The 24,616-nt window shown below is 43.9% G+C and overlaps 1 protein-coding gene across 1 annotated transcript in view; it reads left to right on the top strand.

The window, feature by feature from the left end:
* Window positions 1-24,616, top strand: part of LOC138854301 (neuronal acetylcholine receptor subunit alpha-10-like) — a 287,750-nt gene that overhangs the window by 67,091 nt on the left and 196,043 nt on the right. Inside the window, exon 2 of the mRNA XM_070096542.1 lies at window positions 7,882-7,957. Within this exon, the coding sequence (XP_069952643.1) occupies window positions 7,909-7,957 (49 nt within the window). The 5' untranslated portion in view covers window positions 7,882-7,908. The remainder of the gene's footprint in view (window positions 1-7,881; window positions 7,958-24,616) is intronic.

Raw genomic sequence — 24,616 nt, 5'->3', positions numbered from 1 at the left:
AGGTTGGTTGTCCCTTTCTGGATTGTAAAAAGTATTTCTAGCATATATATATATATATATATATATATATATATATATATATATATATATATATATATATATATATATATATATATATATATATATATATATATATATATATATATATATTTAGTTATATGGGGGAGAGGGGACAGGGTTTTGAGCAAGATGTGGGGGGAGGAGTTTGATGGGTTCTTTGTTTCGGAGCTCTGGAGCCCTGCCTCCACTATTTCACTTTACAGATTGTTCCACTTCCTGACAACTCTATGATTGAAGAAATATTTCTTAACAATTGTATGACTTACCTGAGTTTTTAACTTCCAGTTGTATCCCCCTTGTTGCTGTGTCCTATCTCTTAACATTCTGTCCCTATCCACCTTGTCAATGCCTCTCAGTATTTTATACGTAATCATGTCCTTTCTGTCCCTCCTGTGTGTGTACTCTCTCACCTATTTGTGGTTGAAGGGGACGAGTCACAGGCCCTATGTGTGTGTGTGTGTGTGTGTGTGTGTGTGTGTGTGTGTGTGTGTGTGTGTGTGTGTGTGTGTGTGTGTGTGTGTGTGTGTGTGTGTGTGTGTGTGTGTGTGTGTGTGTGTGTGTGTGTGTGTGTGTGTGTGTGTGTGTGTGTGTGTGTGTGTGTGTGTGTGTGTGTGTGTGTGTGTGTGTGTGTGTGTGTGTGTGTGTGTGTGTGTGTGTGTGTGTGTGTGTGTGTGTGTGTGTGTGTCCCTCCACGGATTAAAATCATGGCCTCTGGGTCCGGGAATGATAACAAGCAGCGACCACTTCCCTCGGCCAGGAATTATACCGCTTCATCAGCATCCATGTCAAGCAATTTGCATAATAGACCAGTAGCTGTTAGTGGCAGATTTGTTTGCATAACGAGGATTATATTCGCTTTCTCTCTCACTCTCTGTCTCTGTCTCTGTCTTAGTGTCTGTATTAACTGTGTTTGTCTATCTGTCTGTCTTTCTCTCCCCCCCCCTCCCCACACACACTCAGACACATATACACTGGAGAACAGAGGACTAGGGAAGATAGGATAACAAGTTCAACTTTCTGAGCTTAACTGATAGGGAGAACAGGTACAGATGTGATAGAGACGGGAAACAGGAATAAGAGGACACAGCTAGAAGCTCAGTAGGCGGAGAGTGCAACGGACAAGTGTTGTAGTAGCAGCAGCAACACACGCAGCAAGAGGCATTCATGAGCTTCTCCAGCGCTCGGCCTTTATGCCCAAAGATGGGGTGTGGCTCCAGAAGGATCCTGTAGTGCTTGCTGCCTTTGCACCTCCTGATATCGCCTGCTGCTATGCAGATGCCACACCCTTAGAGCCCAGTGTGGGCGGGGTTTGTGGCAGCCCAATGTGCATAGCTTCTCCCTCAGAGCCCCGTGGGGGCGGGGAATGGGACAGCTGGTCCCAGAAGACAAGGAGGTACTTGTACCTCCTCCCATGGCAGACATTGGTCTGACACACTCCGACGACAGGGAACGAAGGCCTGGCCACATCTTGGAAAAGGCCCGGGCCGGGCGATTGTACCGGCGAATCTACAACAGAACAACTGGAAGCTGAAATCACGGATGAGTCACAGGGACATTATGCAGTATTTATTCAGCCTTAGAGTAGTCAGGAAGTGTAACGACATGAAGAATCAAGGATACATACATAGCTTTAAGAAGAGGTATGAAATTGATGAGTCACAGGGAGATCAGTAACTATGTCTTCAGCCACAGGATGGTGGCTGAATTAAGTGTATACAGGCAAGCATCATACACAGTTTTAAGAGCAGTTACGACAGGACCCACGAGGCTAGGAGGAAGTGACTCGCATGCAGAAAGTTGAGAGGCAGGCCAGGAGCTGAAACACGATCCCTGCACCCATATATGAATAAGTACATAAAAGTGAACACACACACACACGCAGACGCACACACACACACACACACACACACACACACACACACACACACACACACACACACACACATGGAGAAGATTATCAGGAGGAGAGTGGTCGAACACCTGGAAAGGAACAAGATTATAAATGAAAACCAGCATGGGTTCATGGAAGGCAAATCTTGTATCACAAACCTCCTGGAGTTTTATGACAAGGAAACAGAAGTAAGACATGAGAGAGAGGGTTGGGTAGATTGCGTTTTCCTAGACTGCAGGAAGGCCTTTGACACAGTTCCCCACAAGAGATTAGTGCAGAAGCTGGAGGATCAGGCACACGTAAAAGGAAGGGCACTGCAATGGATAAGGGAATACCTGACAGGGAGGCAGCAACGAGTCATGGTACGTGAAGAGGTATCACAGTGGGCGCCTGTTACGAGCGGGGTCCCACAGGGGTCAGTTCTAGGACCAGTGCTATTTTTGATATATGTGAACGACATGATGGAAGGAATAGACTCTGAAGTGTCCCTGTTCGCAGATGACGTGAAGTTGATGAGAAGAATTAAATCGGACGAGGATGAGGCAGGACTGCAAAGAGACCTGGAGAGGCTGGACATGTGGTCCAGTAACTGGCTTCTCGAATTCAATCCAGCCAAATGCAAAGTCATGAAGATTGGGGAGGGGCAAAGAAGACCGCAGACAGAGTATAGGCTAGGTGGACAAAGACTACAGACCTCACTCAGGGAGAAAGACCTTGGGGTGACCATAACACCGAGCACATCACCGGAGGCACACATCAACCAAATAACCGCTGCAGCATACGGGCGCCTGGCAAACCTGAGAATAGCGTTCCGATACCTTAATAAGGAATCGTTCAAGACACTGTACACTGTGTATGTTAGGCCCATACTGGAGTATGCAGCACCAGTCTGGAACCCACACCTGGTCAAGCACGTCAAGAAGTTAGAGAAAGTACAAAGGTTTGCAACAAGGCTAGTCCCAGAGCTCAAGGGAATGTCGTACGAGGAAAGGTTAAGGGAAATCGGACTGACGACACTGGAGGACAGAAGGGTCAGGGGAGACATGATAACGACATACAAGATACTGCGGGGAATAGACAAGGTGGACAGAGATAGGATGTTCCAGAGAGGGGACACAGGGACAAGGGGTCACAACTGGAAGCTGAAGACTCGGACGAGTCACAGGGACGTTAGGAAGTATTTCTTCAGTCATAGAGTTGTCAGGAAGTGGAATAGCCTAGCAAGTGAAGTAGTGGAGGCAGGAACCATACATAGTTTTAAGAAGAGGTATGACAAAGCTCAGGAAGCAGAGAGAGAGAGGATCCAGTAGCGATCAGTGAAGAGGCGGGGCCAGGAGCTGAGTCTCGACCCCTGCAACCACAATTAGGTGAGCAATTAGGTGAGCACACACACACACACACACACACACACACACACACACACACAGGCGGGGCCAGGAGCTGAGTCTCGACCCCTGCAACCACAATTAGGTGAGTACAATTAGATGAGTACACACACACGCATACACACACACACACATACACACACGCACACACACACACACACACACACACACACACATACACACACACACACACACGCACACATACACACACACACACACACACACACACACACACACACACACACACACACACACACACACACACACACACACACACACACACACACACACACACACACACACACACACAGGAGGGTCAGGGGAGACATGATAACGACATATAAAATAATGCGTGGAATAGACAAGGTGGACAAAGACAGGATGTTCCAGGGAGGGGACACAGAAACAAGAGGCCACAATTGGAAGTTGAAGACACAAATGAGTCAGAGAGATATTAGGAAGTATTTCTTCAGTCATAGAGTTGTAAGGCAGTGGAATAGCCTAGAAAATGACGTAGTGGAGGCAGGAACCATACACAGTTTTAAGACGAGGTTTGATAAAGCTCATGGAGCGGGGAGAGAGAGGGCCCAGTAGCAACCGGTGAAGAGGCGGGGCCAGGAGCTAAGACTCGACCCCTGCAACCACAAATAGGTGAGTACAAATAGGTGAGCACACACACACACACACACACACACACACACACACACACACACACACACACACACACACACACACACACACACACACACACACACACACATCTTAAATGTGACACATGTTTCTCGAAATATTGAGTTCTGAGACAGGCAGCTAGTATCAGATCAAAGAGGAACGCGCTGTGAGGAGAGGATAATAAGCACTGACTGAATTGAGAGCGCCTGGATCAAGGGAACGCCGGTGGAAAATGAAGGTACAGATAACCCATAGGGATGCAAGAAAGAATTTCCTCAATCAGGTAAGTGGTTGCTTGAATTAAACCCCAGCAAATACAAGCTTTCATAAGAAGATTAGCGATGATGCCACAAAAACCGGATACTCAGTATAAACCGGGAGAGACAAAAGTTATCAGAAATTTCTACAGAGTCATTGCTTGAGCTAATATCAACATGCCCTACTTGGAGTATGCAGCACCAGCATGGAACCCATACCTGAAAAAAAAATATTAAGAAAATAGAAAAAGTGCACAATTATGCAACGAGGTTTGTTCCAGAGAGAATTGACTCTAACGACTCCGGAAGACACAAGAACCTTACGAGACATGATAGCAAAATACAAAATACTCAAATGAACTGATAAAGAAGAAGGAAGAAGTTGCTTCTAAGGAGGGAAACAGGTACTTAGAAATAGAACTTGAAGTTAAAGAAACAGAGATGGCAGAAAGTTTCTCAGAATGTGGAATAACCTTAAGGAAGTGATGGTCTCAGGCTCCTCAGTTTTAAGAACAGGTACGATATGTTCCACGAATATAAAAGGAAAAGGATCAAGAAAACGGAAAGGTGAGAGGCGTGGCCAGGAGCTAAGTCTCGACCCCTGCAACCATATATAAAGGAGTACATACAGGTAAATACACACATACTATGATGAAACCCGTGCAATGTCTTGGGAACTTTCTTATGAAGATGTTTTCCTCAACCAGGAGACACTGGAAGATAAATATATAATGATACCCCCTGTAAAACTGTCTAAACTCCCTGTAAAACTACCTAAGCTCCCTGTAAATCTATATTTTACAAATCATAGCTGAAGAAAGAGCTCGAAGGTTGGAAGACTAAATGAAACACTTGAGTGAGCTCTGGAGACAGTGTGGAGGAGGGCAGAAGGCAAAAAAAAAAGAAAACTTAAAAAGGAAATGCTCTAGCAAATGAACCAGGCAGGGACGAAGAAGAAGAGAATGTGACATCAAACAGGGCAACCTGGAGGGAAAGACAATAGGAGAAGCAACAGAGGAGTCACAAGAGGAGGGAAAACTCAGCCTCCAGAAATGTATTCTCTTGGCCTCACACTCTGCCCATCCTTCAACCTACCCAATCAGATGTCTTTCTCCACTTCCTCCGTAACGAAAGGATGCATTTTAGTCTCTTCGGGATTCGTGAAAGGTATTCCCACACCACATAACTCCAGTTCCTCGTATCACATGACAGGAACTGTGTAGAGTGCAGCTCAAGTTTCTAGGGCAGCTTAATATTAGCAATAAAAGTTTGAAGCGAATCAGACTAGGCATTCACTAGTTATAACGTCTTAGGACACAGATGCAACTAACGTGATATTTTATTGTGGCAACGTTTCGCTCTCCAGGAGCTTTATCAGGTTCCTGGAGAGCGAAACGTTGCCACAGTAAAATGTCACATTAGCTGCATCTGTGTCCATTTACCTAACATTTTGTCGGTAATTCTACCATTATAACTAAATTATAATATAAATTATAACATAAGTTATAACGTAACATAAGTGATAAAATAGCATAATATAAGTTATAACATAATATAATTTAGCCAGATGATAGATTCTCCAGTTTTTGCACAAAATCCAACAAAATTTTAAGCTGTACAAACTTAACAAAAGAAATTCAATCTTTTTCACACGAATAATCAGGATGAATATCTCGTACACCTGACAATGTTTTATGTGCTGTCCGAGGGTCGGCAGAGGCCTTCATAGGCCTAGAATTAAGGTTGAGGGAGGGTAGGGCACTGAGGGAATGCAGCCAAAAGCAATTGTTTCTGGTCACTCTCACACCTATTCCGGGTCACTTCCATTGCTCAAACGGAACTATATCTTTGGCTATTTCCGGATCATGTCGCTTGTACTCATCGTTGCTTGTAAGAACTGACCGGCCAAGTAATCAGGCGGCCTTTAGATTGCCTGATTATCTTTTTATTTTCATTAAATCAGTGCATTTCTAATTCATAACGGAGGCCAAAAACCATCCATGCTTCCCTCTCTCTCTGTCTATAAATCATGTCTCCAGAATCTCCTGTAAGCGAGTAATCTTGGCTTATGAATTCTTAAATACATGATGTTTCTACATAATTCTCGGCCCTTTTATTATAATCAGCCAGTTAAAGGTTGGCATAATATAGGCTATGGAAATTAGCTATGAAGGTTTCTGGAGTGAAGGATGATGGCAGACTGTTGCTGGATGCTGGCTGCTGGATGTTGAATGCTGTATGCTTGCTGCTGGCTGCTGGCTGCTGACTGCTGGATGTTGGCTGCTGGATGCTGGATGCTGGCTGCAGGCTGCTGGCTGTTGGATGCTTGCTGCTGGATGCCTGATGCCTGCTGCTGGCTGCTAGATGCTGGTTGCTGGATGCCTGATGCTTGCTGCTGGCTGCTAGATGCTGAATGCTGGCTTCTGGCTGCTGGCTGCTGGATGTTGGCTGCTGGATGTTGGATGCTGGATGCTTACTGCTGGATGCTGGATGCTGGATGCTGGATGCTGGGTGCTGGATGCTGGGTGCTTACTGCTGGATGCTTACTGCTTGCTGCTGGATGCTGGGTGCTGGATGCTGTGCCACGACAACCCAGACAAGACTGACAGGAGAAAATCGGAGTCTTAATGTTGTAAACTACTTGAACATCCTTGTTCCATGAGAATGTTCTTCAGTCATTTAACAAGTATATGACGTGCACTGCTAAAAGACTGTTCTTGATTCTGTAGAGCTCCCATTATTACTGTAAGACTGTCCTTGATTTCATTGCTCTCATTATTGCTGTATGACTGTCCTTTATTCCACGGTTCCCATTATTGTTCTCTGACTGTCCTCGTCTCCATATATACAATACTATACAATTTTATTTCTTTGTAAGTTTACATTGAGATTTTGTAGTTGCAGTAATGAGTTGCAGCGCAAAGAGAGCCGCTATCATGCCATCAAAGGTTCATTAAAAGAATAAACAAAGAGCAGAGTATCGAGGTCCATGCAGGAGAAATCCTATTACTTCGAGGTAATGGATTCACCAAGACTATTTTGGAACACGACTTGAAATTTAATTTGTGGAAATGATTTAGCCATTTGCGAACGCTAACGACCGTGTTTTGAATCCTTTCCCGAGGTCGCTTACGGACAAGGACGCTGCTTTACCACATTAACAAAAGTACGTTTCTTTTTTTTTTGTGTGTGTGTGTGGGGGGGGAATGGTTATTAGTTTATCGTATTTACAAATGTACGAAAGATTTTGGTAATAGATGTTGTTTACCACATTAACAAAGGTACGAAATGTTTTGGTAATGGAATTTCTTTAATATGTTAAAGGCACGATTTGGGTATGTAATGGTACGAGATGCCGACACGATGATAGAGCCTTTGCTCAGGAAATAATTTTTACATTGTGTCGTACACTAACTTAATACTGGATAAATAAAGGATTTGTCAATATGGGCGGGCACCAAGGGAAATAAGAGACCCTTTGATGCTGGAAAGACGGATAAACTCCACCTTGCCTCTGAGACTCCTCAGCTCAGGTTTGGCAGTTTGTAGCGAGAAATACAGTATTTTCCAGACAGGTGTAACACATTTTCTGACCTGTGATCTTCGTCTTCTTCAGGCATGGTGTGTGCGGCCGCTAGGACCCATGATGACTCCTGGAGTCCTATCCATCCTCGTCTGCCTCCTGGCGCTAGGTAAGTACTTACCCTACACTCTCGAGTTACATACCTATGCATCTCTTGTCCTTTGCTTTACCATACCGGGGTATTCCACAAACGTAAGATGACTTGAAAAGGGAAACACATTCACCATCATTCATTCTGTAGCTGTGTGGCCAGAAGTATGCGGATACCACAGTTCAAATTACCCTCCGAGCATATGCAACCCTACCCATCCATCAAAGTATTGTCACTTTACCTCAGTTTCGCTAAGAAACATAAATCATGAAATGGTGATGAAAGAAGTTCCAGATCCGTTGAGCTGTGATGCTTACAGAAGTCTGCGTGCATCAAGCACCGATAGCCAAACAGATCAAGTCATCACCAGAGATGAGTGGTCAGGGGCTGGGTCACGGATGTAACGATTTCCGGAACTATTAACAAGTAGTAATGTATATATGCACACACAAGCATTGGGGTCGAGCCACAAGGGAGCTTGACTGGTAACTATGATAAGAAAAGCTGTTCTCTGAAGTGTGTGTGTGTGTGTGTACTCACCTATTTGTGCTCACCTATTTGTGGTTGCAGGGGTCGAGTCCTAGCTTCTGGCCCCGCCTCTTCACTGATTGCTACTAGGTCCTTTCTCTCCCTGCTCCATGAGCTTTATCAAACCCCGTCTTAAAACTATGTATGGTTCCCGCCTCCACTACGTCACTTTCTAGGCTATTCCACGGCCTGACTACTCTATGACTGAAGAAATACTTCCTAACATCCCTTTGATTCATCTGAGTCTTCAACTTCCAATTGTGACCTCTTGTTTCTGTGTCCCATCTCTGGAACATCCCGTCTTTGTCCACCTTGTCTATTCCGCGCAGTATTTTATATGTCGTTATCATGTCTCCCCTGACCCTCCTATCCTCCAGTGTCGTCAGGCCGATTCCCCTTAACCTTTCTTTGTAGGACAATCCCCTTAGCTCTGGGACTAGTCTTGTTGCAAACCTTTGCACTTTCTCTAATTTCTTGACGTGATTGACCAGGTGTGGATTCCAAACTGGTGTTGCATACTCCAGTATGGGCCTGACGTAAATGGTGTACAGTGTCTTGAACGATTCCTTACTGAGGTATCGGAACGCTGTCCTTAGTTTTGCCAGACGCCGGTACGCTGCAGCAGTTATCTGACTGATGTGAGCCTCAGGAGATGTGTTCGGTGTTATACTCACCCCCAGAACTTTTTCCTTGAGTGAGGTTTGCAGTCTTTGGCCACCTAGATTATACTGTGTCTGCGGTCTTCTTTGCCCTTCTCCAATCTTCATGACTTTGCATTTAGCAGGGTTAAACTCAAGGAGCCAGTTGCTGGACCAGGCTTGTAGCCTGTCCAGGTCTCTTTGTAGTCCTGCCTGATCCTCATCCGATTTGATTCTTCTCATTAACTTCACATCATCTGCAAACAAGGACACTTCTGAGTCTATCCCTTCCGTTATGTCGTTTACATATACCAAGAACAGCACAGGTCCTAGGACTGACCCCTGTGTGTGTGTGTGTGTGTGTGTGTGTGTGTGTGTGTGTGTGTGTGTGTGTGTGTGTGTGTGTGTGTGTGTGTGTGTGTGTGTGTGTGTGTGTGTGTGTGTGTGTGTGTGTGTGTGTGTGTGTGTGTGTGTGTGTGTGTGTGTGTGTGTGTGTGTGTGTGTGTGTGTGTGTGTGTGTGTGTGTGTGTGTGTGTGTGTGTGTGTGTGTTTGTGTGTGTGTGTGTGTGTGTGTGTGTGTGTGTGTGTGTTGTGTGTGTGTGTGTGTGTGTGTGTGTGTGTGTGTGTGTGTGTGTGTGTGTGTGTGTGTGTGTGTGTGTGTGTGTGTGTGTGTGCGTGCGTGCGTGCGTGCGTGCGTGCGTGCATGCGTGCGTGTGTGCGTGTGTGCGTGCGTGCTCACCTACATGTTGTTGTACGGGTTGAGTATTATCTCCTGGCACCAGTCTCTCAACTTGTCCCTTGCAAGATTCTCACTTGACTTACTAACCTATCAACCTGGAGGATATTCTGGGGCTCAACGCATGTTACTTGGGAGGTAATTAGGTTTGATGGGAGAAATAATAGAGCAGTAGCATTATAGACACTCTACCAGCATCAAGGGACTATGGCACCATGAAAAAAGGAACTCTTTTAGAAGAACTGAATTTATTCGGTCCAGCAGGACGACGACTGAGGTGTCTTAATCGGTCCAGCAGGACGGCGACTGAGGTGTCTTAAATTCAATCTTTTATCCAATTTCACGAAGCTTAATATTATTGGCACATGATAGAACATTTGTAATGCAGTGAGTGTATTTCGACGAAGCTTGTCATCTTTACCAGCCATCCAAGGTGATTTCTTTTGAAGGAGTAATCAATATATTGATTAGCATTACATTCTCAAGGAAGATCACGCTCAATATGATTTTTTTTTACCAGATTCGGTAAATGACATTATTACTTTACATACATTTAATCAGATCTTCTTGTATTGTTTGCACAGAGGAGCTCTGATAAACATACAGGCGTCTCTGTGCACAATGGCTTGTTTCTGTTTGATTTCCTTTGTAAACGCCTTTGTGCTTCAGCAGTGAAGCTAAAGTAAAGGTTTCTTGATAAGCTTTTGTTCCCCCAGTAGTGAAGATGGAACATGGGGTTTCTTTGTGAACTTTCGGGGCTTCAGTACGGTAGTTAGCACAATTGTTTCTTTACACGTGAATGTGAAAGAGCGGAAAATTAAACTCAAAATTGCTTTGCTTTCTCATATTTTTCTATTTTTCTTATACATCTCAACTTGCTATTTAAAAACCTGTTTGTTATTCTACCTCAGCTCATACCATGCCCATCTCAGGATGGCACCTTTCACTTGAAGAACATCCCAGTACTTTATGCTGAGAGTTATAAACAAAATACGTAGTTGTAATGAGGCTTGCTTGTGCATCTCGACCAGCCTTGGAATGGCTGAGCCAAGTGCTCTACCAGTGAACTAAACATCTGCTACTGCTACACTCCTGGCTCATCTCAGTTACCAACCAATGCTGTAGTAATTTTTTTTTTCAACTAACCGGCAGCATCCCACCGAAGCAGGGTGACCTAAAACGATAAACTAAAGTGTTCCTTTTTAAATACAGTAATATATACAGGAGAAAGGGTTACTAGCCCCTTGCTCCCGGCATTTTAGTCGCCTCTTACGACTCGCGTGGCTTACGGAGGAAGAATTCTTTTCCACTTCCCCATGGAGTGCTCTAGTAATATCTTCTTATATTATTCGCCAAGACAGTGTTCTGTCACGGGTTTTAATCTTTCAATGATCCGTCTAGTGTATCTTCGAAAAGATATTGATTTTTATGCTTGGCCGCCACGTAATACTTAATGTTTAGTGTCTTCTAGCAGATACTGAATGTTTTATCATATAGGATTAGTCCAGTGCCATTATATAGGTGACCTCTAGCAGACTTGTGTATATTTTGATAATCATACAACAGAGAGTTGTGTTCTCTCATCCTTTCATTCCAGAGTCATGAAACAGAACTACCACCTATTGAGCAAAAGGACACAAGTGCAACTAATGTCACAACTAATGTGGCAACGTTTCGCTCTGCAGGAGCTTTATCCAGCCGTCAAGCTTCTGGAGAGCGAAACGTTGTCACAATAAAATGTCACATTAGTTGAACTTGCGTCCTTTTACTCAACATATTGTCGGTAATTCTACCAACATTAATACAACTTACCACCTCATTACTTTCCTAACAAGTTTACGTCACATCCTCGAAAAGTGGTGTGGAGATTTTTTCTGAAAAATAAAATGAAGATTGTATTTTACTACTGGTCTTTTTTCTGTAAGTCAAACAGAGGAATTGTGCTAACTATTACTTGGAAATCAAAAGTCAGAGGAGGAAAGAAATGTAGTTTGTACACAGGAATTAAAATTAAAAGTCGGTTTAAAATAATGATGTTTGTTTTCGCTGGAACTGGGATTGATGTCAGCAGCACGAGCTGGCTGGCTCTTCAAGCGTGGGAGATGCTCCCTGGATATTGTCTTCCAGGTCAACACTCTCCTTTGTTTTTTTAATAATTGATTTTTTCTTATTTTTACTCTCTCTCTCTCTTTCTCTCTCCCTCTGAAATCCCCTATATTTTTCTGTTTATTTATTAACAGTTCTTCATTACGATATGTCGTGCTTTAGAATATATGGCTTTCAAGGGTCTGAGAATAGATGCATCAAGGAAGGTAAGATGCGAGATGAGACATATCACATAATGGCAGCTGATGCTATCCTGCACGGTAGTGCTCCCTGTAAAATCATCATATAAGTGAGGTTAGGTGAGGTTTTTAAGTTGGTTTTGGCCCGAAAACAAAAATCTTTATTTTATTGTCAATTAAACAAAGATCTCACTTTCTGTAAAATAATTTTTTATTAAAGTTTAATTTTTAAGGGGGTTTGGCTTATTTGATTGGTGGAATGATGAGGTAAAGAGAGAAGAGAGAAAAAGTTAACATATGAGAGGTTTTTACAGAGCAGAAGTGATGCAAGGAGGGAGGAGAATATGGAGAGAAAAGGAGAGGTTAAAAGAGTGATGAAGGAATATAAGAGGAGAGCAAATGAAAGTTGAATATAGGGAAGCAGTGGTTTCGTGCAGCGAGGGTAGAAACTTTGGGTGTGTTTCTTTACACCGGTTATCTGTGTTCACCCATCAGTAAAATCAGTTCCTAGGTGTTAGTGGACTGGTGTGGGTCGCATTCTGGGACAAATGTGACCTAATTTGCCCGAAATGCTCTGCATAACAAGCGGCTTTCTATATAGTAGTATGTCATTGATGTCACCTAGGACTGTATACCTTGTACATGTACTTGTAGTAAATAAAGACATTATTATATCATTATCTTGTAGGAGTGAGGAAGGGCCAGATGTAAGTGTGGGTGAGGTGACAGAGGCTGTGGGTAGAACGAAAGGTGTAAATCAGCTGGGATCGATAGGATCAGGGCAGAAATGTTAAAAGCAGGTGGAGATATAGTTTTGGAATGGTCGTTGCTTTTATTTAATAAATGTATGAAACAGGGGAAGGTACCTAGGGATTAGCAGACAGCATGCATAGTTCATTGGTATAAAATGAAAAGGACAAACTAGAGTGTTAGAATTATAGGGGAATAAACCTGTTGATCACACGTGATAAGGTGTATGGTAAAGTTATAGGGTAAGACCAGGAGCAAGATTGCAGATGAACAAGGGCAGACCAAGTATTTGGAGTGAAGCATGTAGTTGAACAGTATTTAGATAAGGATATAGAGGTTTTTGCTCTATCTATGGATTTGGGAAAGTCATATGATAGGGTGGATAGGGGAGCAATGTGGCAGATAGTTTGCCCACAGATATTTGATTGCAAGATGTAGATTTCAAACTTCCCACTTTCTATCTCTTGTGAGCTCCCGGAAAGAGAGAACGGAAATTTATTCCCGGTGTTCCAGGCCTGGAAAATCCGGAATGGAAATGATAATGAGGACTCCACTGGAAATGGTGGTGGTGGAAGCGAAGGAACGACAGATATGAAAATGCGGAATTGCGCACCGGCCGTGAACAGATAACCAGGAACACCCGAGTTTTTCCAGGGATATTACAAGTGTGTAAATTGGTGCATGAGATTCTGATGACGTGGGCGTTGGCACTGCCCAGTGTGATTGCAGATACAGCTGGTTGTCATATTTAAAAATGATTGTGACTGTCCATTTAAATTATTAAGAAATAAATTGCGTAGCTTTACGAGGCAGATACAGTAAATAAAAATTCAATAGATATCGTTTACATAATGACAGATTTTCATGCATCGGGCTATAAATGAAGCGGCACGAGTTATTTTAGGATAGGTTAGGTTAGGTTAGGTAAGGTTTGTCAGGAAACAGGACAAGTGTTTCCTGACACAGGTCTATGTTGGTAAAATAGATTTATGAAATGAAAAAGAAGGGCCAGTTGGGGTGAAGTTAGCAGGTCATCTGGACAAGACCTTTACGGGTAATCTGAGGGTGACCTTAATGGTCATCTGGAGGTGACCTTAATGGGTCATCTGAGATGAGTGACTGAAACAACAGTAATGACACTTTGCATAATGAGGAGAGTGAGGGAGGCTGGAGTGGCACTGAGGGGTCGATGCCAGAGTTGAGAGCCACACACTCTCCAAGACACTAATTGGGAAACCCAGGATGACGGGGCCTCGTGGGACATTGTTGTGGCTCCCTCCACGCCTCTTCATGTGCTTGGTGGAGGTCGTGGTTGTAGTGGTGGTGGTGGTGGTGGTGGTGGTGGTGGTGGTGGTGGTGGTTGTGGTGGTGGTGGTGGTGGTTGTGGCGGTGGTGGTGGTGGTGGTGGTGATTGTGGTGGTGATGGTGGTGGTGGGGGTGGTGGTGGTGGTGGAGGTCGTCGTTGTAGTGGTGGTTGTGGTGGTGGTCGTGGTGGTTGTGGTGGTGGTGGTTGTGGTTGTGGTGGTAGTAGTGGTAGTTGTGGTTGTGGTGATGGTTGTGGTTGTGGTGATGGTGGTGGTGGTGATGGTGGTTGTGGTAGTAGTGGTGGTGGTGGTGGTGGTGGTGGTGGTGGTGGTGGTGGTGGTGGTGATGGTGGTGGTGGTTGTGGTAGTAGTGGTGGTGGTGGTGGTGGTGGTGGTGGTGGTGGTGGTGGTGGTGGTGGTGGTGGTGGTGGTGGTGGTGGTGGTTGTGGTAGTAGTGGTGGTGGTGGTGGTGGTGGTGGTGGTGGTGGTGGTGGTGGTGGTGATGGTGGTGGTGGTTGTGGTAGTAGTGGTGGTGGTGCTGGAAACAAATTTTCTCCCACACGAAACTTAAGGAGTACCAACCTGACCCTAAGCTGCGTCAGTCATTAAATACTGAAGCAGTTCAGAAGAGATCAGCTAACATTTATTTAACACAATTTAACGAGAATAACAATTTCTCACTATTTTACACATAAAATGGTATATTGGGTTTTGCGAGAGAAGTCTTAATGCCAAGATAGAGTCTTGTCAGTCCTCAGCCCATACTCTTAATGACACACACATCATTTCACTGACGAAGACACAATTTTTAAAGAGGTGGACCGGTAAACCAGCGGAAGTCCTAAGTCAGATGATCAAAAGGTCCAGCTGTGGGTCATCGTATAACTAAGACCCGCATCAGGAAACATTATACTGACGAAGATACCTTAAAAAGTGAAGATTTGTTACAGTTATGTGTTTCCCGCTCAGTGGCTGAACTTTTATCCCCTTTATCTCACGTTTATATCTTTCTATGGTGGTATGTTATAGTTGGTTATTATTTACTAATACAAACCAACGCAACCTAACGTTACTAACCTAACTTAACTAAACCTAAACCGAATGAGAGAAATCCACATAATTATGAGGATAGGCTGTAAAACTCACACACACACACACACTTAGCATTGATCTATTTCCGTAAGTTAGTTGTATTGAAGCTGTTGGTGAAGCTCCCTACACAGGTATTGGAATTTCCATTACATTCCCACGGCTGGTTCTGGATCCAGGAAATTAAAACTAGGCGGGACTGGCTCGCTGTTGAACAGCGTCGTATGCGAGAATGTTGTAATATATGCGGAGACTCTGCAAATGTTACGATGGCTCACGCGTGTGCACGCTTTCTTGTGTGCTCTTTCACAAACGAATGTGTGTGTGTGTGTTACTCATCTATCTGTGGTTGCAGGGGTCGAGTAGCAACTCCTGGCCCCTGGTGTGTGTGTGTGTGTGTGTACACTTCTCTGATGGTTACTCACATAATTATGATTGCGGGGTTGAGTCTCAGCTCTTGGCCCCCACCTCTTCGTTGGCCGCTGCTGGGTTCACTTTCTCCTGGCTGCGTAAGCCTTATCATACCTATTCTTAAAACTATGTAAGGCTGAAGCCTCTACCACTTCTCAGTTTAGATCATGTCCATCGTAGTTCTTTCTCTGTTATTCATGCTTCCTCCTTTAGCTTCGTCCCAGTCTCTTGTGGGTAGTACATGGAACACTTTCTTGCAATCCAAAACCATGACTTACCCATCCCTCTCTCTCCTGTCTAACTTTTGTTGTCTTGTTACAGAACTCTAGCAGATTTGTGAGACAGAATTTACCATCTCGAAACTTGTCGTCTATTGTTGTTTCCCTTCTCAAGTGGCTGTATAGTGACTCTGGTTTGGATTTTTCTACATTTCCCCTTGCTTAACTCTTCTAGCTTTTACTTCTGTGCATGGGCTCACTTTGTTCTTGCTATTTTTTTTTTTTTTTGCTGCTTGGTATAACTTTCTCAACTGCATCTGGCATTTTCCAGAGCTCATGCACCCAGGCCAAGAATAGTTAAATCCACGAAATTGTGTATACACTGAGATATATACAACTCTTCATTGTATGTACGACCTTCTCAACAGGAATGCTGTTTTATTGAATTTAAAGGCTGTCGACTACGCGAGGGTCGTTATAGCTTCACAGTCACGGATACTGTGTTCTCCAAATCAGGTTTTAAACTTTCAGTGTATATGTGCATATCACTTTGTCAGTAGATGATGTTGATGGTTATATTTGTATGGATTTTGTGACAAGAATTTTTACTTTGAGAAAAATTATACGCCTTCCAAAATTTTATTTTTGCCCATCAGGTACACGATAATTAATCGAAAAGAAACACGTATACACTTCTGTAGTGCACAGTAGTTATAAATTAACCTTCAAAAATCTTTCCCCATAGCATTATTTAGTATCAGTGCTCACTGTCAAACTATGTGCAGTTGCTAGGATAATTCGCCACCAGAAATCGAGAGCATATAAGCAAATATCATTGGTAAGAAGCGTTCACATATTAGGTCAACCACGGGTGACCATTGCCCTACTTCTGTGAGGGTATGACACTGGTGCCATCCCTCATACGAAATCCTCACTGCAGCACAAGGCAATAAAGAGAAGCAAGACAAAACACAAACGCTGAGCGCTGATGGGAAAGCGTCTGACCCATCCACAGGATGTATCGAATATGACAAGCAGATAAGGTCGAAGGTCAGCTCTGGTAATGCAGACTATCACTTATAAACTAGCAATATATTGAGAAGTTATTCTATCTCTTCCCTTCCTTCGCCTTTAGGCTGTTTTTCTCGTATTTATTATTTAGACAGGAACAATGACTGGGACAGGGAAATATCCATTTAGTAACCAGGAACAATGACATTTCTGGCCGAGTTGCAGTTGACTGTTTCAAGAATATGTTAGGGCAGTGTACCCAAGAGGAGAATGTTGAACAGTTGTTGCAAGTCTGTTTATCCTTCCTTGTCTGAACACCCTTCTTTTATTATTATTATTATTATTATTATTATTATTATTATTATTATTATTATTATTATTATTGTTGTTATTATTATTATTATGATTATTATGATTTTTATTATTGCTATTATTATTATTATTATTATTATTATTATTATTATTATTATTATTGCTGTTATTATTATTATTATTATTATTATTATTATTATTATTATTATTATTATTATTATTATTATTTATCCTCGAATTGATACCTCTAAAAGGCTGCCAGAATTCAATTTTTATTTCTCCAACTTTTCGATTATATTTTGCACACACAAACGCCTCATCTATTCCCCATCAAATTTTCAACACTTGTGTACGGTAACGGGGACCAAATTCTTGGAACAACTAGTATGTTCACATTTAAGGATCCTACAATGGCTCGGATCAATTCCAAAATTGCCACTCAGAAGAAGTTGCCAAAAAATACTACGAGGTAAATTGGTGAAAAATTTCTTTCCATTAAATTTCAATATATCTTTTCTGAACTGCTTCGGTATTAATGGCTGATGCATCTTAAGGCCGGAATAATACCTGTCAAGTGCGTGCAGGCAGGTTTGTTGATGCTGTAAAATATGAAAAAAAAAAATCTTGGAATCGTTGGAATTCGTGCCATAACTTGCGAATGACTAATGTGATCGTCTTCAAACTTTCACCTCTGGTGTGGTTTCTGAACACATATGATAACGCTACTAATGGGGAACATAAATCCAAATTTACAAATATTGAACAAATAGTGATATTATATTTTATTCAATAACTTCTGATTGGATTCAAAATATTATTGACAAAATATATTCTATAATAAGGATAATAAACTATAAGTTCAGTTCCAGTAGCTGCAAATTTTAAATTATACTGAAATAGTTAAAAAAAAAAAAAACTTGGATTCTTTTGATTTAGATCAGTTAGTAAAGAAAGAGTTTTTTTAATGGGCTTCAGATTTTACCATTGTTGAAATTTATTAAAAAATAATTTATTACTGCCTGTTTTGTTAGGCAAATTGCTTTCCGTGTAATAACTAGTGAATGCTTCTTCTGATCGGCTTCAAACCCTAAATGGTGCTGTATCATAATAAGAAGTACTTTTTTTTTTATTAATTTTGAGCTATGTGGGTACCACCAATTTGTCCGTATTTGGAGGCAAATTTTATATAAGTGGATTTTTCAAAAATATAAATATTTTTTCTTACGACATTTTCGAGAATGAGGCAGGAGGCAGGAAGTGCCCCCAGGAATACCAATACCCAGCAGGAGGCAGGAAGTGCCCCCAGGAATACCAATACCCATAGCCAGTAGTTCCAAACCGAGGAATTAAGGACTGTTTTTCCTGCTTCTTTTCTTGATGGTTAGACCAGCATCTGCCTCAGGATCTTGTGGGATATATCAACTATAGCTGTCTTCCTCTGGATAAATTACAGATGTCTCCCTGTAATGAGTTCTTGTAAATGGACCCGTTTTCTAGAGGTACGGAAATTCCTAAGACAATTGCCAGTGATATCTATATTTGGCAGGTAAAAACATTTATATCATATTGTAGTGTACCCAAATTTCTGATAATTGTCGTGTTACGTTTGTTAGGATGCTGCAACAATATCAGTGCTTGTGGGATGGATGTCTTCTAATGTTATAATTTTTATTCTTTCTGGCTATAAGTATTGGAAGGCCTGGGAGCACCTGCCTCATGCCTCCTGCTTCCTGCTTCCTGCCTCTACCTCCTCCCTCCTGCTTCCTGCCTCCTGCTTCCTGCTTCCTGCCTCTACCTCCTGCCTCCTGCTTCCTGCCTCCTGCTTCCTGCTTCCTGCCTCCTGCTTCTTGCCTTCTGCCTCCTGCCTCCTGCCTCCTGCCTCCTTCTTCTTGCCTCCTGCCCCCTGTCTCCTGCTTCTTGCCTTTTGCCTCTTGCTTCTTTCCTCCTCCTTCCTGCCTCCTGCTTCCTGAATCCTGCCCCCTACCTCCTGCCTCATTCTAGCAAACACGCTTCCTCTGATCGTATTTGCTTGGCCCACTATCTCCTTTCTTTAACATTGCAAGCTCCTGATGATGTGTTGATTGCAACAAGAAAGGCCTAGAGCTATCATTCAACTCCACCCTGGGCTTTGCTTTATATATATATATATATATATATATATATATATATATATATATATATATATATATATATATATATATATATATATATATATATATATATATATATATATATATATATATATATATATTTGTGAAAATATTTCTGTATATGTAAATGTGTTTGGGGGTACAACAATAAAGCGTAACGCGTTCACACTCGCAAAAGTACCTATGCATTAGGTACATTATCATTAGCAGCAGCAGCAGCAGCAGCAGCAGCAGCAGCAGCAGCACCAGCACCAGCACCACCAGCACCACCAGCACCACCACCACCACCACCACCACCACCACCACCACCACCACCACCACCACCACCACCACCACCACCACCACCACCATCACCACCACCACGGTAGTATGGCGGCGGCTGCTCACCCTTACTAGCAAACTCTCGTGACAACATTATCTGCGACTAAGAATCTTGCATCAAGATAATTTTGATCTCTCGTGTGGTTCGATGTAAATATGGTGTTGATGCGCTGAACGAAGTCAGCTTAGTGAGTTCATCAATTTTGTGGAGAGTTGCTCTCTCTTTGTATGTAAGTAGGCCCGGTGGCCTGGTGGCTAGAGCTCCCGCTTCACACACGGAGGGCCCGGGTTCGATTCCCGGCGGGTGGAAACATTTCGACACGTTTCCTTACACCTATTGTCCTGTTCACCTAGCAGCAAATAGGTACCTGGGTGTTAGTCGACTGGTGTGGGTCGCATCCTGGGGGACAAGATTAAGGACCCCAATGGAAATAAGTTAGACAGTCCTCGGTGACGCACTGACTTTCCTGGGTGGCTAACCCTCCGGGGTTAAAAATCCGAACGAAATCTTATCTTATCTTATCTTAGCAGCAAGGCGTGACCCTGCCACTCCGTGTTTAACGAAGTCATGGAGACAGGGAGGTAGTCACGGAGACAGGGAGGTTAAATATACCGGTGTTGTGGTTTTCTGAAGCAGCCTCACTTGCACCCTTCTTTACATTCTCTCACGACCTCCCTCACTCCTTCCCTCCCTCCTTCACACTCTGCACCCTCGCACTCTCCCACCCAACCTTCCTCACACTCTCCCTCATACCCTTCCATATTCCTTCACCCTCTCATTTACACCTTCACACTATCCCAACCATCCTTCCTCACAGTCTCACTAGCAGTATCTCTCACACCATTATACCCTCCATTACCCTCCCTGAGAACCTTGCCTCACAATCTACCTCCCTCCCTCCCTTACTATCTCCCTCACACTCTTGCCGGAAGATTTACAGCACGAATAACAGTTTTGGGGTGTTTCTGGTCATATTTATTGCTGTGTTTGCTGATGTTATTGGAGAGGATCGCTTTTTTGAATCGCTGTTAGTGGCCCGCAGTCGACTTGATGGTTGGCATGTGTTGTTTCTGGAGATACTTGTGTATGTGTTTGTGTGTGTGTGTGTGTGTGTGTGTGCGTATGTGTGTGTGTGTGTGTGTGTGTGTGTGTGTGTGTGTGTGTGTGTGTGTGTTACTTTGTGTACCTTTGACCCACTTCTCATACAGACTCTCCCTGTCCACGCTGTCATATCCTCTCATATAACTCTGGTCATTCTGTCCTCTCTCATTAGGTTATGGTTATCGCATGTCTCAATTTTCAGCCTCTCCTCAAAGCTCATACCTCTCAGCTCTGGAACTAGTCTCCTCTCAGCTCTGGAACTAGTCTCCTCTCAGCTCATGCCTCTCAGCTCTGGAACTAGTCTCCTCTCAGCTCATGCCTCTCAGCTCTGGAACTAGTCTCATCTCAGCTCATGCCTCTCAGCTCTGGAACTAGTCTCCTCTCAGTTCATGCCTCTCAGCTCTGGAACTAGTCTCATCTCAGCTCATGCCTCTCAGCTCTGGAACTAGTCTCCTCTCAGCTCATACCTCTCAGCTCTGGAACTAGTCTCCTCTCAGCTCTGGAACTAGTCTCCTCTCAGCTCTGGAACTAGTCTCCTCTCAGCTCATACCTCTCAGCTCTGGAACTAGTCTCATCTCAGCTCATGCCTCTCAGCTCTGGAACTAGTCTCCTCTCAGCTCATACCTCTCAGCTCTGGAACTAGTCTCCTCTCAGCTCATACCTCTCAGCTCTGGAACTAGTCTCCTCTCAGCTCTGGAACTAGTCTCATCTCAGCTCATGCCTCTCAGCTCTGGAACTAGTCTCATCTCAGCTCATGCCTCTCAGCTCTGGAACTAGTCTCCTCTCAACTCATACCTCTCAGCTCTGGAACTAGTCTCCTCTCAGCTCTGGAACTAGTCTCCTCTCAGCTCATACCTCTCAGCTCTGGAACTAGTCTCCTCTCAGCTCTGGAACTAGTCTCCTCTCAGCTCATACCTCAGCTCTAGAACTAGTCTCCTCTCAGCTCCGGAACTAGTCTTCTCTCAGCTCATGCCTCTCAGCTCTGGAACTAGTCTCCTCTCAGCTCTGGAACTAGTCTCCTCTCAGCTCATACCTCTCAGCTCTGGAACTAGTCTCCTCTCAGCTCATACTTCTCAGCTCTGGAACTAGTCTCCTCTCAGCTCTGGAACTAGTCTCCTCTCAGCTTATACCTCTCAGCTCTGGAACTAGTCTCCTCTCAGTTCATGCCTCTCAGTTCTGGAACTAGTCTCCTCTCAGCTCATGCCTCTCTGTTCTGGAACTAGTCTCCTCTCAGCTCATGCCTCTCAGCTCTGGAACTAGTCTCCTCTCAGCTCATGCCTCTCAGCTCTGGAACTAGTCTCCTCTCAGCTCATACCTCTCAGTTCTGGAACTAGTCTCCTCTCAGCTTTGGAACTAGTCTCCTCTCAGCTCATACCTCTCAGCTCTGGAACTAGTCTCCTCTCAGCTCTGGAACTAGTCTCCTCTCAGCTCATGCCTCTCAGTTCTGGAACTAGTCTCCTCTCAGCTCATGCCTCTCAGTTCTGGAACTAGTCTCCTCTCAGCTCATACCTCTCAGCTCTGGAACTAGTCTCCTCTCAGCTCATACCTCTCAGCTCTGGAACTAGTCTCCTCTCAGCTCATACCTCTCAGCTCTGGAACTAGTCTCCTCTCAGCTCATGCCTCTCAGTTCTGGAACTAGTCTCCTCTCAGCTCATACCTCTCAGCTCTGGAACTAGTCTCCTCTCAGCTCATACCTCTCAGCTCTGGAACTAGTCTCCTCTCAGCTCATGCCTCTCAGTTCTGGAACTAGTCTCCTCTCAGCTCATGCCTCTCAGTTCTGGAACTAGTCTCCTCTCAGCTCATACCTCTCAGCTCTGGAACTAGTCTCCTCTCAGCTCATGCCTCTCAGTTCTGGAACTAGTCTCCTCTCAGCTCATGCCTCTCAGTTCTGGAACTAGTCTCCTCTCAGCTCATGCCTCTCAGTTCTGGAACTAGTCTCCTCTCAGCTCATACCTCTCAGCTCTGGAACTAGTCTCCTCTCAGCTCATACCTCTCAGCTCTGGAACTAGTCTCCTCTCAGCTCATACCTCTCAGCTCTGGAACTAGTCTCCTCTCAGCTCATGCCTCTCAGTTCTGGAACTAGTCTCCTCTCAGCTCATGCCTCTCAGTTCTGGAACTAGTCTCCTCTCAGCTCATGCCTCTCAGTTCTGGAACTAGTCTCCTCTCAGCTCATGCCTCTCAGTTCTGGAACTAGTCTCCTCTCAGCTCATGCCTCTCAGTTCTGGAACTAGTCTCCTCTCAGCTCATGCCTCTCAGTTCTGGAACTAGTCTCCTCTCAGCTCATGCCTCTCAGTTCTGGAACTAGTCTCCTCTCAGCTCATGCCTCTCAGTTCTGGAACTAGTCTCCTCTCAGCTCATGCCTCTCAGTTCTGGAACTAGTCTCCTCTCAGCTCATGCCTCTCAGTTCTGGAACTAGTCTCCTCTCAGCTCATGCCTCTCAGTTCTGGAACTAGTCTCCTCTCAGCTCATGCCTCTCAGTTCTGGAACTAGTCTCCTCTCAGCTCATGCCTCTCAGTTCTGGAACTAGTCTCCTCTCAGCTCATGCCTCTCAGTTCTGGAACTAGTCTCCTCTCAGCTCATGCCTCTCAGTTCTGGAACTAGTCTCGTCGCAAACCTTTGCACTTTTCACAGCGTCTTTGTATGCTTTTTCATATGTGGGTTCGATACTGATGCTGTATACTGGATAAATCTAAGATGGGCCTACCTGGAGGTTACCTAGAGATCGTTTCGGGGGTCAGTGTCCCCGCTGCCCGGTTTTCCTCTTGGGGGATCCGGGCCTGATCAACCAGGCTGTTACTGCTGGCCGAACGCAATCCAACGAACGAACCACAACCCGGCTGATTGGGCACTTACTTTAAGTATCTGTCCAGCTCCCTCTTGAAGACAACCAGGGGGTCTATTGGTAATTTCCCTTATGTATGATGGGAGGCTGTTGAATAGCCGTGGATCCATGACACTTATTAAGTTCTCTCTTAGTGTATCCATAACAGCCCTGCTTTTCATTGAGGGTATGTTGCACAGTCTGCCTAGTCTTTCGCTTTCGCTGGGAGTGATTTCTGTTGTACATTTGGGATCAGTCGCTCCAGGATTTTCCAGGTGTAAATTATGATACATCTTTCTCGCCTGCGTTTCAGGAAGTACAGGTCAAGGGGCTTGAAACGTTCCCAGTAATTAAGGTGCTTGACTGAACTAATACTTGCGGTGAAGGCTCTGTGTTCATTCTCTAGATCTGCAGTTTCGCTTGTTTTGAATGGGACTCTTAGTGTACAGCAGTATTCCAGCCTAGAGAGAACAATTGACTTAAAGAGTATCATCACTGGCATGGCATCCGTTGTTTTGAAAGTTCTCTTAATTTATCCTGTCATTTCCATCACAGATGTGACATTGACACTGTTGTGATTCTTGAAAGTGGGATCCTTTGAGTCTAGTTTTTCGCTCTGTTGTGTGGTTAAAATTTATTGCATACTCCGTTCTAGCTATTATTTCCACAAGTTTTTTTTAGAACCAAACAACTGGAATTTGTCTTAATTGAACGTCATATTGTTTTCCGTGACCCATTAGAAAACTTAAGTGTACCGTGCCCTCGGTGGATGAGACACTCTCACATTGATTCTAGTATCGTCTGCAGAAGAAGACACGATTTACGTCTGTGTCTATGTCTGATATAAGGATGAGGAACAGGATGGGGGTGAGTACTATGACTTGTCCAACAGAAATTTTTACTGGCAGCTTCCGACTGCCAGTAATGAATATTTAGTAATGACCTAGTGACTACAATATTAGTGACATGTCAATTATCGCAAACATACCGTCAGATTCCAT

Source organism: Cherax quadricarinatus, chromosome 54, assembly GCF_038502225.1.
Source record: "Cherax quadricarinatus isolate ZL_2023a chromosome 54, ASM3850222v1, whole genome shotgun sequence".
Classification (NCBI taxonomy): Eukaryota; Metazoa; Arthropoda; class Malacostraca; order Decapoda; family Parastacidae; genus Cherax; species Cherax quadricarinatus.
Note: the sequence above shows the minus strand (reverse complement) of the source record. Positions and strands in the feature narration are given on the sequence as shown.